At 42.2% G+C, this 14214-nt stretch overlaps 1 protein-coding gene across 4 annotated transcripts in view; it reads right to left on the reverse strand.

The window, feature by feature from the left end:
• LOC118403077 (TGF-beta receptor type-2-like) overlaps positions 1 to 14214 on the reverse strand; it is a 51019-nt gene that overhangs the window by 20472 nt on the left and 16333 nt on the right. Inside the window, exon 1 of one of the 4 annotated variants that reach the window (XM_035801516.1) lies at positions 1809 to 2074. The exons of 1 other annotated variant lie outside the window; for it this stretch is intronic. In XM_035801516.1, coding sequence (XP_035657409.1) covers positions 1809 to 1920 — 112 coding nt within the window. In that variant the 5' untranslated portion in view covers positions 1921 to 2074. Of the gene's footprint in view, positions 1 to 1622; positions 1780 to 1808; positions 2075 to 14214 lie in introns of those variants that run through there. 2 more of the 4 variants (XM_035801515.1, XM_035801517.1) reach the window with 2 other exon arrangements.

Genomic DNA, 14214 nt, shown 5'->3' on the forward strand with positions numbered 1-14214 from the left:
GTCAACCCCTTTTTGATCCTCAGTTATATCTACACACTCACTTTGACAAGCAATTATGGTCCAATGACTTCAGAAAACTTTTTCACGGATTCACAGCTGGAACCTAAACTTTTCATTTCTTCTTCTTCTTAACCATAAAATACCTCACATAAACATCTAAAACAAGAAAAAGAAGAAAAAAACAGTACCATTGATCGCGTTAACCTGTATAAACTAACGTTATAATAATATAGAAGCGTACAGACTTTGTACAAATGTATACTAGTAGCTCGCAATTCCAAGCGCGGATTTTACCAAGTTATCTGACTGGAAGTTGTGGTTTGACCAGGATTTAATCTGATTCAGTTCCTTTACTATGCGGCTCACAACCAACAATAAAGTATTATCCGTATGTCAAGATAAATACCGCATTGTCACCCCAGAATACAATATATGCTAGTCACGGTGTGTTGTGTAGATAATCTACATTCACTGACTTTCTACATTGAGGTCTTCCTGTGAGGCATGGGCTTCCGAAATTGTGTCAGAAACAGTGCAGCATTTGCACATGTATGATTCACCTCCTCACATATGTGGCAAAAGTTGTTTTTCCGCTTTTTCTTTCACAGTGAGTCACAGAAATATATATAAACAATGGAAATACAGTGTAAACTAAACTAAACTAAACTAAACTAAACTAAACTAAACTAAACTAAACTAAACTAAACTAAACTATACTAAACTATACTAAACTAACCCAACCGACCGAAGAACTCTACTTTGCTCACTTGACTCTAAACTAGTTGCTTCTTCAATTTTCTATTTCTGCAATATGAAAAAGGCCAGTTTTGGCAGACGGCATAGCTTTACTTTTTAATGCATCTTCAATTTTCGTATCTCTAATGCTGACAAGCAGAAATTACTTGAAGCATCACTGCACTGATGTAGTTGTAATGTATAATTGTTGTAGAGTACCGATTCTGAGACACAGTACTTAACGCAAGCACCCCACTTACTTAACTCTCAAACAAGACAGCCCATTTATCTTGAATGGCTTTTTAAACCTAGACAGTCCCCGCAGGTTACCTGACCATACCAAGACGCTCCCCTGGGGCGAGGTGAGCTCCTTTAAGGCCCGCCTCCCAGGAGAACTGGCCCGACCAGTGTCTGGGACTGCCCGCCCCGAGCTAGCGACCTACGGCCGGGCTGATTTCCCCTGCCCACTGACTTCAAACCCGAACGAAAACACACCGAAATCTCAGTAGGCAAACAAACAGCTGGACGAAACGAGTGATCCAAGCCGTCCAGTTCCAACTTTGCCCTTGAAGTTGTACGAAGGGAATTATACAGGGAGGGGGGTGTACCATTTTTACCAGTCTTACAGAAGACAGATGGTACGAACGAGCCATCGCGACGCAGAGAGCCGACATAGACAGCACGCCAGACACGATTTTCTACTTCACTGACTGTACATACATTCACTTTAAATCACTGCATGTCTTGTACAAACATACTATACTTCACAGCAAAAATGCATGCACAACTACCACACATACAACACAAGCGAGTAAAAAAGATTCACAGTGTACAGTCTCGTATAGTACTAGTGAACACACAGCTAAGTCTTCAATGTATCGACTTACCAACCACTTCTTAAAAGTGTTGTACTTGAAGGTGTTGTATCACATCCTAGAAAAAGATACAGCTTCTCGGAACTCGATCGGTAGCGACAAAACAGCACAGCGGATGCGTGAACAATGAGCCTCGACGATCTCACACGATTGTAAACTCCTCAAACTTCGGTTGTAAAAGTCGCAGGTGAGACTTACCGATTGCTAAGGTGGTCAACAGAAGACTGGAAGTCGGTCCGACGATTGAACAGCCGCGACGCCGGTTCGACGCCGCCAGTCCCCAACCCCGACGCAAAGTCGCGGAAACCATGGCGGGAGAAAATGGTAATATGTAAGCGGGGGAACTAGAAGACAATACCCGTCTAGTGTCCCCGACAGGAAATGCCGTAAATGTTCGCAATAGTCACTGAGCTGGTGGAGTCGCGAGTGAGACAGTGACTCATAGCTAACTTCCGCTGTGTGCGTAGTTCTGCAAGCCCCCGCCCCCGCAACGCACCGGAAGTGGGCGGAGCTAACCAGCGCTTTAACTCAAATAGAGGCTCTTAAGAAGTTCTTAAGACACGTCTTACGGGGTCAAGCAGTCGCAAGCTAACCCCAACAAAGACGTAAACATTTCAATAAAACACACACCAGCAGACATAGCTTACATTAACCCCCATACAAACTTTAACAAAGCCCATTGCGTCCTTTTATGATCAGAACAGGTGTTCTTAAAACCTCCACTGTGAGCCTTATACAGTAGGACCCATCAATCACTATTGTACAGAAGGGTAACCTGTGATGGATAATCTTTAGCCAGATCATTTTCACATTCCCATGCAGTCACCTGGGGGACGATAGATATCTTGTACAAACCACAGGCAGAGATCGCATCAAAACGTGACACTAACAAGTTCCGGTGTTGTGAATAATTGTGTTGTTGTTTGCTGTTCTTGTTTATATCTTGATTCGTCTCTGTAATACTTTGCCTTTAACGTTACCTCCACGAGCACGGGTATTGGTGCTTCAAAATCTGTGGTCTGAAATTTGAGAGAAAGGTTTGAAAGAAAAGAAAAGGCAGCGAACTGATTTCAAATTGTAAATGTCGATATGTGTGACCCAAAAAAAGTTAGTTCTAAAAGCAATGCAACCCTTACCTATATTTGCGATTCATCCCCAGAAATAACAGCATAGGGAGTATCCGTTTAATGTGTTGGGGAATTTGACCTTTTGGGCAAGATTAATCAATTACAGCGCTAATTCTCACTATGTTATAGATATTTATAAACTTCTAATCACAATCATGACAGAATAATATCTATTGATGATACGTGAAGGTAGGCTTAGCTTATAAGAAAATCCATAAGAGTAACCCCCCTCCCCATGTTGTTATTGAGCTAGCCTGACCTGTTCCCTGTACGGTGACCCAGGGGGCGTGGCAATGACGACAGACGAGCCCTTTAAATGACGTAAGGGTTAGTTCACTCTAAAGTACGGGGTGAAATCGTCAAAATACTTTTAGTTTTGGTAGAATTAGACAACAAATGTCCCAATATCTAGTCCAACAAACGTTGTAACAATTATTTTACTTTTAAAAGGTAAAAAGTATCGTAATTAAAGAAGAGCCAGAACATAAGGATATGACGTCTAAGAACTGTTCCCCTCTAAAGAATAGAATCGCCCACCAGACTTCTCAAGAAGCCACACGTGTGTGTGTTTTGGCGCGAAGTCGATGTGTACATGCCAGTGTGCTGTCTGTTAGCAGCAAATCAAATAGGGATTGATGAAACTGTGGGAAGCTGATCTTTGGGTGTATTAACTTTGAGGCGCAGCAAAAATACTGAATAGATGGATTGAAATAGAAACGAAAATGGGAAAAATTAAAGTGGGTAAAAAAGACGAGCATCTCCTGTCGGCTGAGCATAAAATGCACGTGTGGGTGGACAAGTTATTTCTGTCAGCTAGGGACAAAAATTATGGACTAAAGATAAAGATCCAATGACGAGCGCGTGGGTTGAAATATAGGTTAAAAGTCATCAGACACCAAAATATATCAGTATACTGCAAAACCTGTACTGTATCGGTACCCTAATATCGTGCTGTACCCGATGATCGCCCACTTTGGGTAATGCATGTGCCTGCATGTTGCAGTGTGTTATGGAAAAGCAAGTTCTTATGAGCAATAAAGGACATTGAAAAAAAATTGTATTCAGCGATATAACAGAATAGATTCGTAAGTGGAGTGAAAATCTGTTTCCCGAATGGAAAACATGTTGTTTTTGTTTGTGTGTTCTTCTCCTATGTCTGCCATGAACCAATCAGAGCTTAGAACTGGCGGTGACATCAGCATATTACTAGCTGTTACAGCAAATATGAAAAAAGTATAATCTTTTACAGCAAATATGAAAAAAGGATTTTAGCTGCTACAGCAAATATGAACAATTTAATACAGGTTTGCTGTATCGATAGCGTGTGTTTTTCATACGATTCGTAAGTTCTCGCATAGTGAATCGTGCGGTTTTCATAACATTCGTACTTTTTCGCATAGTGATTTGTGCGTATTCCATGAAATTCGTGCAAACATATGAATGCCTGCAGTTTAATTCCAAAACTCAAAACCCTTTCGCGAGGGATTTCATTTTGCGGAAACAGATATTCGGGTGATCATATGATTTCGCGGCGAAATAGCGAAAATTTAAAAAAAGCGCCAGCGAAGTTAACACAATCTACAGTATGTTCCCCTTGCGTCGTCTGACTGTAATGTAGTGATTTAGCCCATGGCTACTTCCCCTCAGCCAATGAGGAGCCCCCATTTTCTGTTGATATATCCACATAGTATGGTGCTATGAAAAAAAGTGTGCTGCTATTTCATGCAAATGAGGGAAAAACTGTGGTGATATCAAGAAAACAGGGGTGATATCTGCCTGAAAACTAGGAGTGATTTACTCATGTGACCCGTTCTGACCAATCCTCGCTTACCTTTGAGACCATCTTCTGGGACCAGAATAGTGTCATGTGATAACTGACCAATCCCACTCTTGACTTCTAATTGCCCAGAGGAATATCACCAGACTTCTGTCTCTCCAGGCACCTTGCCCGGGAAGGTCTTGACAAGATTAATGACCTTGTGTTGTTACAGCCAGAAACTGTCTGTCACAGCTTTTCAAGCAATAACAAGAAAGATTGTGGACTTTTAGGACAAAATAAAGTAACATTTTGTAAAGCTGATGAACTAGAAAAGCTTCGGGGAAGTATGCCATGGGCTAAGTTAGTTACCCCATGGTCTTGGGCTCGTTTTCTGTGAATATCACCAGGCCCGCCACCTCGGGGATTTCTAGTCTCCCCTCGGGCTTCGCCCTCGGGGAGACTAGAAACCCCTCGGTGGGCGGGCCTGGCGATATACACAGAAACCTCGCCCCGCCCATGGGGTAACTATTACTTGTGCGAAGCTACGAGAACTGTTGACAGACAGACCAGACGGACCGCGTGGGCAGCTGTTTTCTCAGGAGGGTTCGGCGGTGCGAATGTGTGCCGGGTTACGTCATGCTAGCGAGAATAGTTCCAGACGGCATGGTCGTGTGTAGATGTGCCCACTCAAAGTCCACAAACAAAATCCTAACATGTGGTGCGTCACTGAATGACAAAATTTCATTTTGTGAAAATACCGACCGAAAGTCCTTCCATCGGAAGTAGAGGTCACATGACGTTGAGTACACACACACACACACACGCGCGCGCGCGCGCGCACACACACACACACACACAAACACAGAAAGAGAGAGACAGCGACGATACAATGATATAATTATTATAGGGCATATATAATATAAACGTTGTATCTTGTTTGGCTCTAGAGAGATCAGCATTTTCACAGCAATGACTCAGTCCTCTATTTTTACATTTTAACGTTACATGTATGAGGTCATGTTGTTTACACTTTGCATTTTGGTATATCTCATTCTATTTAATTCCCTAGCACTTGTTAAATCCTGGGGTGACAATGTGGTATTTATCTTGACATACGGATAATACTTTATTGTTAGTTGTGAGCCACATAGTAAAGGAACTGATCATGAATTAGATTATATCCTGGTTAAACCACAACTTCCAGTCAGATAACTCGGTATAACCAGCGCTTAAACTTAGAGCAAATACATTTGTTAGAGATTGTGATGTTATAATGTTAGTTTAACTTGTGCAAGTTGACGCGTTCAATGATTTACTCCTTCTTATTGTTCAATAGAACGAATGTTTAAGGTATTTGTGGTTAAGAAAAAAATATGAAAAGTTTAGATTCCAGCTGTGAATATGTGAAAAAGTTTGGAACTGGGAGCAAAAGCATTCTTTAAAAGATTTTGTGTTTCTTATGTTATAACGTAAGTTAATACAGATTGACGCTTTCAAAGTAGTATTTTGCTTCTTTCCCTTGTTCAAGGAAATGTTTCTAACAGCTACCTTCTGGTAAACTTGTCATGAAAAAGTTTGGGTTTCAGCTGGAAAACTATTCTAGCTATAATAATCTTATAGTTATTGGTCCATAAATTCTTGTTATGATGGGGGAGGGGGTAGATTTTATAACTGAGGATCAAAAAGGGGCTAGCCACCTATCCCTACGTCCGTACGGGCCAATCTAGCTGGGTTGATCCAATGCCTTTTCCCCTATTTAACCCCCAAATGCCCCCACCTTTTCCAATAATGACCTTGTACCGTCAACATGTTGACCTTGTACCGTCAACATGTTGACCTTGACTGCCTCCGCCATTTTGATTGGGTCGACCTTGGCATGACTTACATACCTGGTCCGTGGCAACCCCGGAGCTAGAAATACAAGGTTCCAGTCACAAAAACAATTCTACACAGTAATATCAGTGGTGTTTGTGTGTCTATGGTTCAGTTAGGTTTATATAACGAAAAAACAACAACAAGACAATATAGGTTATCAAAGTGTTCTATGTCCTCAGCTGAGTTGGGTGTGTTTTGTATGCAATGCGCACCACGCTCTGTTTGAGTGCATGAACGTCAGATAAGATGTTCAACACGACCGCTTCACTATGGGAGAGTGCGCACAAGAGATGTCTGGGTCAGTCCACTTGGGAGGGGTGTTTCATTTTCTTCTTAATGGTTAGAATTAATATATCTACTATCGGGTTGCTTATTGTGAGTAAAACGAAAATTTTAAAAATAACTTGATCAACCGAAGCCGGCTTAATTTATCATCACACACCCGCTGTTAAAATGGAACAATCCAAACGCCATAGACCCTAGTTGGGGTCGCTGACCTTGGATTCACGCCAAACTAGTTTTGGAACATGTCCCAATGTCGGGTCTTCTTTCTGACCCAAGTCTTCTTGAGACGACAGCCGTCTGATAGAAAACTCTTACAGCTTCCTGAGAAATAGCCTGGTATCCAGCCGTAATATAGCTCCCGAGTCTCTTCTCTCCTCTTCTTAATTGCGAAGAGAAGAGAAGAGACTCGGGAGCTATATTATGGCTGGATACCAGGCTACCTGACAAAGAAACAGCTGGAGAAAGACATTTTGTTCTTTAAGTAAGGTTAACTCCAACTAATTACTCGAATAACAGGTTTTCGGTAAGTTCTGTTACTGGCTGTCCTTTGGGGTCCTGGCCACATTTGTTGTACGATCGTCTTACGATCTTCGTACGATTGCAACCTGAGTGTACATGTATGTTCTTGAGAAAGTCGTGCATTTGTCGTAGGTATAAAATTCAAAAGTCTTTTTTACCAAAGGAGCTGTCTTGGATCATTGTCGTCGTGTGGAAAAATATATGAAATCCAAATCGCACGACTACCTACGATAAAAAAGTACTATAACATCCTAGTTGATCAAGCTAATTTTGGGTCTAAGTAAAGTCAACGTCAAGTTTACGTATGAAAACAGCATAGCCTTGGATAAGATGGCTATCTCATACCATATCTCATTCCATACATACTCAGGAGTTATACTCTTAACCCTGCATAGTTCAAACATTAGACAAGGTGTGTAGTAGAGGGTAGTGATTATTCCAGACACTGTCATTTTGTGCTCACAATTGGACTATCTACAGTACAAATTATAGGGTATCTGTGAGTATGGTATATTCTGTGCAGATCTATAGGGTTGCAAAATACCAAGGCGTTTTTAAGGCAGCGAAGGAACAATAACAGCATTTAGGTTAGGCGTATACAGGTTAAGTAATAATTGTATACAAGTAACGTTAACTAGCGATGTCTATATCTATCGCACAAATTACTTGCGGTTGTCCGTAAGCATAACAAATATTGTGTAGCCAGTTCCGGTAAGTCAAGTACATAGGTTTCTCTTGAGACAACGGCCTTTCAAGTAATAGCAGTTGTTAGGTTTTATGTAAATTTATGTAAATTTAGAAAAGTGAGGGAAATGAAAAGTGTAATGTTTTTTTTTACGTTTGATCTTCCACCACACCGCACCACATGTCACTTCAATGACGTTATCAGACCATCATCAGCTTAGCAAAGGAAGTTGACCACGGAAGTTTGCTTGTTAACACTTGTTCACGTTCATGTACAGGACTTACGGACCAATGATCCTCACCAGACCCCCCACCCCAACAACGCTGACCTGAAAAGGACAACATTTAACATGCGAAAACTGCTGCTAAGTCCATGTTCATTTGGTTATATGGGTGACATCCGCGCACGCTTCAATTTTCAGCCGGCTTTTTGGACCATACAGTAAATCGTACAAAGAAGATGCAAAGTTAGCAAAAAATATATTGTGAATAGCAATAAAGATATCAGAAGACCAATACTAATGTCATACAGTCTCAGCCTCAAAGTCAAAGAAAGAACAAAAATAAGTAGTTTTGCGTTCAAACAATTCTTCAACCTCCATGACCACTTTGATTTAATAGTGAAAACTAAAGAGGGGGGCAACTTTATTTATTCGCACGCTCTTACCAGAGTTGTCCAGGCTAATCTATAAAGTATATGCAGAGATTGCCTCTTTTGCAGATACATTGTACAGCACTTTGTATCACATCAGCACTTCACCCCCTCCGCCGGGGCCAAGCAGCTTTGATAGCCCCCCCCCCCAAGTTTATTTCTTACTCCCATGATTTTGACGCGTGTTGGTTGACAGAAATGCTACCTGTCCTACCGACCCACTCCTTCACCTGTCCTCCCGACTACCCCCCCCCCCCCAAGTTTATTTCTTTCTCCCACAATTTTGCCATATGTTGGTTGACAGAAATGATACCTGTCCTCCCGACCCACTCCTTAACCTGTCCTCCCGACCCCCCCCCCCCTCAAGTTTATTTCTTTCTCCCATAATTTTACCGTGTGCTGGTTGACAGAAATGCTACCTGTCCTACCGACACACTCCTTCACCTGCCCTACCCCCCCCCTAGTTTATTGCTCTCTCCCATGATTTTGCCGTGTGTTGGTTGACAGAAATGCTACCTGTCCTACCGACACACTCCTTCACCTGTCCTCCCGACACCCTCCACTCCACAGCTGTGATTTTGCCAACAATGACGGCGCTATCGAAGCCCGGATCACTCTGGGGGAGGGGGGCAATTACGGCGGCTAATTGACTGACCTTGTCAGGCGCGTGACCTTGGGCACGTCTTTGATGCCCAGCCGTTGCCATGGTAACTAAGATGGAGACAAAGGCGACATTAATTCGTAGCGATGTGTTTGAAGTGGAGGTAAGGAGAGCCAGGTTGATTGGATAAGTGGACAGATTGTACAGTGCCGACTACGGGGGGTCTTTAACGCTGGTCGTACTTTGAAGAGATCTTTTACCTCCGTAACGGAGGCTCACCTTCGACGGAGGAATTGTTTTTGGTTGTGTTTGTACATTCGTACCCATAGCTCAAGATTCCTTTTGATGGATTTTAATGGAATTTGGTCAGTGGTAGTTACTGAGGTTCCAACGAAACATGACGATTTGGGGCCCCTAGCTACAGTTTGAAGTGCTGCAGTATTACGGGCCAACAACCATTTCCTGAAAGTAGCCTAGTGCCGTATAGTCCATGTACAGCTAGTGAGTCATCATCCCTATCAAATAACCCCTTATAGGAGGAACATAGTTGGGATTGATTAAGGGAAAGAATGGGAAGATCTCCAACATCCGTGATGGCTATGGCATTGAGAAATTCGCTTCACCGAGTTATGGGATCTCCCATCTCTGATTTGTACCAGAAGGAAGATACACCATTATGTGTACTTTTTATTCTATGTGAACTATGGAGATGACACCATACGTTTCCATAGTTCATCGTTCATCACATTATCCGTTACAATGAACGGGATATCGTAAAGACAATACGTTTTGTCATCTGTTCCTCATGAATGTGAAGTTTCAAAGTTTTTATGTTCAGAAAGTGTGAAGTGGCGTCTTTTGTTCCCAGCATGTTTCAAGAAAACGTTTGCACATCTAACACTTGCAAACAATTGGTATGTTTGTCATGAGTTCTCTATGCTGCAAACTTGCTAAGACGTTTGTTTAACTCGTCTCTCTATGGGTCTAATTTCCGAAAGGGCACACCTTTGAAGCTTGATGATTTGCCCGCTGATTGACGTAGTTGCCATGGTAACAGTGTAGTCCTTGTAAAATGGAGATCTGTAGAGAGATAGGAGTCCCGTGCGACACCGTCTGAACTCACCGCCGACAACAAACCGCCCGGTTCTTTTGTAAACACTCGTTATCGAATTCCAGGTAACCATGTCCGCGGGGAGCGGTCATTATGACGTGTAGGGGAAGGTCAAGGGTGGGGAGAACCATTATAGTTGTTAGTGGGGCTGTTGTGAAGCATACCATTTCTGTTAGGGAAGTTTTATGGAAACTAAATTTTTCTTGTCTATTTCTATTTTCACCTTTATCCGTTGGGTAGCCTATATCCGTTGTTTCGAAAAACAGGACATTGAGGGATATCAAGTCGACCCATGGTGCACGTGCAATATGTCCGTCCGCGTGTGTATACTAGTATGTGTACCTGCATTCAGCATTAATCTAGAAGATTTTATGGATGAAGCTTAAGTGACGAATAATATGATTATACGCTAAGTATTAGCCTGGGTCTACATGTTATTTTGGATCATGATTAATTTTGATTCTGAAAAATTATAAATCCGCTTCATTACAAGACAAGGCTCTCAACCATATGACATATGCAAATGAGGAAACAAGTGCGAGGAATATCCATTGATATCAATTATGCAAATGAAGACCTGATTTGCATGATTAGTGAGGAAACCATACTTCCTCCATTGTGATAAATGGCGCGAATTTCAAACCTGTGGCATTTGGGAGAAGACGATTTATAACAACTGATATTGTTTCAACATGAGGAACTCATTTTCATAATGTCACTTGGAAAAGTTGACATCATTTGTGCGAAGGTATGAGGTCATGGAACTCTAGTCATTAGTTAGTGTCAACCTACACTTAATGACACAAGTTGAAGTTTTGAGTAAACATGTTTGTAGTCTCAGGTGTGGTTGTGTGGTTCTGTCTCCTCGCCTGACTGCTTTTAAAGGATCACCAGCCGAAATACCGTGTTTGTTGTTAAACTAGTGCTGGAGTACTGCAGCTGCCCTCTGTGGGCCGGTGTTCTCACGTATGACTCATGTGTTGTTGGATGTGGCTTTATCAGCGCGGGGATGTCACCACCAACCTGCATCAAACCTTCGGACGGAAACATACAGGCGGTATGCCTCGTGTTTTTACCTCCATGAAATATTCGTGGAGGTTATATTTTACATTTCACTAGCGTTTGTGTGTCTGTGTGTGTGTCAACACAGGGTAACTCAAGAACGGCTAGATGGATTGGTTTCATATTTAGTGTGTTTGTGGGGTGTAACGAAAGCTGGAAAATGATTAGATTTTGCGCTCCGAGCGGGATCCCTTGGCACTGCAACGAACGTCCGGTAAGGGCTGTTAAGTTGTCAATGGAAGGCAAATACAATGTTGGGTAAATAATGGCATGGACTGGGGAAAATACGAGACGTTGTTGTTCTTGTTACGAAATATCAAGGCTTGTGGAAAACCCCTAGTGCACCCTCCGTTTATGACAGTTGTAGTTTGCAGTACGCGGCATGTCAGAAGGTCTAGAGAACAGTAACAGGTGCGGGGCAACTACGCAACACTGTCCAGATACGGCCGTGAACTTGTCCACATTTCAGACAGCTGTTTTGTTCCACCGATTCCTCGTCGTTGAAGTTTGCCGTTCTGAAATGCATGACAAAAGTTTCCCTATTGCAACCCCCACAGTTTTAATTTTCGGCCTTTTGAAACCCAAGCGCAGTATTAAAGGTAACTGTCTCTTCTGAGCTTCGTATGTCTTAATTTTAGCGACGCCCCAGGGGCGCGACCTTTTCATAACTATGCCCACGGCGGCCGCCATCTTTAAAAGTTATATTAAAGTCTGTTCAGAAGTATTTTTGAGACCTAGTGGCTTGTAATGCGGATTCGTGGTACTCGATATTCTCAATATAAATATTCAAAATAGCGATATATCACCCCCACCCACGGGGAATATTGTTTTCTGCTGATGTGCTTTCTTTTTTCTTCTTATTCAGTTATTAACAAATCAGAGCTTAGAACTGCCGATGGTATCATAATTTTTGCTGTTTCAGCAAATATAAGCAACAAACATGAGCTGTTCCGGCAAATATGAGCACTATATATGAGCTGTTGCAACAAATATGGGCAATATATATGAGCTGTTCTAGCAAATATGAACAATTAAAGGGTCGCAACAGGAAAGACTGTATTGGTTTCATGAAAGGCAAATTACTGTAATAAAGTCATGTACAACTTCAATTAATGTTGCCTTTCAAAATTTCTAATTGTCTATCGTTTTTCTTCGATAACTACTATTAATTGTGTGCTGTTGATATCAGTTACACTTCGGGTTAAAGGCTAACAAGATATTTCTGTTCGCGTGCAGACTTCTAATTTGCAATTTGGTATGAGGAGAATTTCTCTGTGTGTTTGGAATGACATGTGTCAAAACCGGCGTTACATAAGCGACACTCCCTGGAACTCTTCCAAAGTTTACTACGGGGCATAGATTTGTTGAGATTAGAACACTAGAACATTTATAAGACCATGTGAGAGTCTGAAATCTCCATCAATTATCACCAGACAAGGTGTGTAAAAAGAACTATTGGGCAGTTGGGTCAAGTTCGTCTGCACATGTTGCAATCACCACCTGGGGGCCTCACATTCATGTAGCAGATGGTTCGTGTAGACAGATTCGTGCCACGGTCAGGTGTCACGTCCATAGCAGATGGTTCGTGTAGACAGATTCGTGGCAGCGATACTTCCTCCTCAGGGTGATGACATCACTAGAAGTCGGAAAAGCTCAAGACCAGATGTGTCCAGCTTTGGATACAACTTTATACTAGAATATGAGGACGGTCCAAAACTTTACATTTAGGTCTAAGAAGAATACAATCTTCCCTGGTGTTTTTCAATCAAACATTTTAGTGACAAATTACTGTTTATGATCCCCATCAAATGTTTGTATTCATTCCTTTTCTTTTGCCTTCCTTTTTTTTCGGTTTTTCAGTCTGGTGCGAACTTTTCTTGCCCCATTCGTTTCTTCTGTTTTTTTTTCTGTTTTCACCAAGTATTCAATTCCCTGACCGTACACACACGTACCATAAACGTTGGATAATGCCCAAGCTCCGGTAGCCAACGCAATGCACACTCCTATTAAAGCCAGCTACACACGAGCTCCTTTGCCAGCTTTTGATACTATCTTATGATACCATAGGATCTGCTTGGAGATTAACGTTGGAGACATGTTCTTGGTTGTCCCTCCTCGTCGGAAGTTTTGATTGGTCGGCAGAAATTGGCCCCCCTCAAAGATGACAATTCCTTGTTGTCGGTGGTAACGTTATCTCACCGCATTTGGGGCACCGGTGTGGCACTGCGGGGTTCGAAAGATTACTCGAACGCGAATTCCATTGACAAAGAACGACTTTTCTTTCTTTATTTTGTTGTCTTCTTTGTCATACTTTTACATATTACGCAAATCTAAATTATAAAAAAAAAACGGCGAAAATAACACAACAGTGTCGCAGGGAAGAACCCCACAGTGCCTCACCGGTGACCCAAGTGCATTAAGATACCATCTTAAGGGAGGGGGCCGGTTGTCTGCAAACCTCGTTCTCTCCACCAAACAAGATCGGCAGGGCACGACTTGACGGAGTTTCACCCCTCACGAGTCTGACTTGTGAGTTGTGGAACAGATGGGACGACTTCCTCAACCGTCTGACACAAAACCTGAGTCAGACAGACAGAGCCAAAGTGCACATCTCAGGGCGATCATCAAACAGTCATCATGATCACTATTCAGGGACTGTAACAGGAAATGGATATTGATGATGATAGCCGATTTAATACCTCTAGCACATGGATTACCATGGCCTCCCACCCCCTCCCCATACTATAGGTGGGAGTATAAGTAGCGAGTGAGGTCATCAATGATCATCAGTGGTGAGCCGATCGAGTACACATTTTTCATTAGTCGGAAAACTCATATATTCTGATAGGATACAACCAGAGAAGTGACCGGGAGCTATAGCTAGGATAGCATTTATCCCACACGGACGTGAAGGAAAGTCCTTATACCC

This window comes from Branchiostoma floridae, chromosome 16 (genome assembly GCF_000003815.2).
Source record: "Branchiostoma floridae strain S238N-H82 chromosome 16, Bfl_VNyyK, whole genome shotgun sequence".
Lineage (NCBI taxonomy): Eukaryota > Metazoa > Chordata > Leptocardii > Amphioxiformes > Branchiostomatidae > Branchiostoma > Branchiostoma floridae.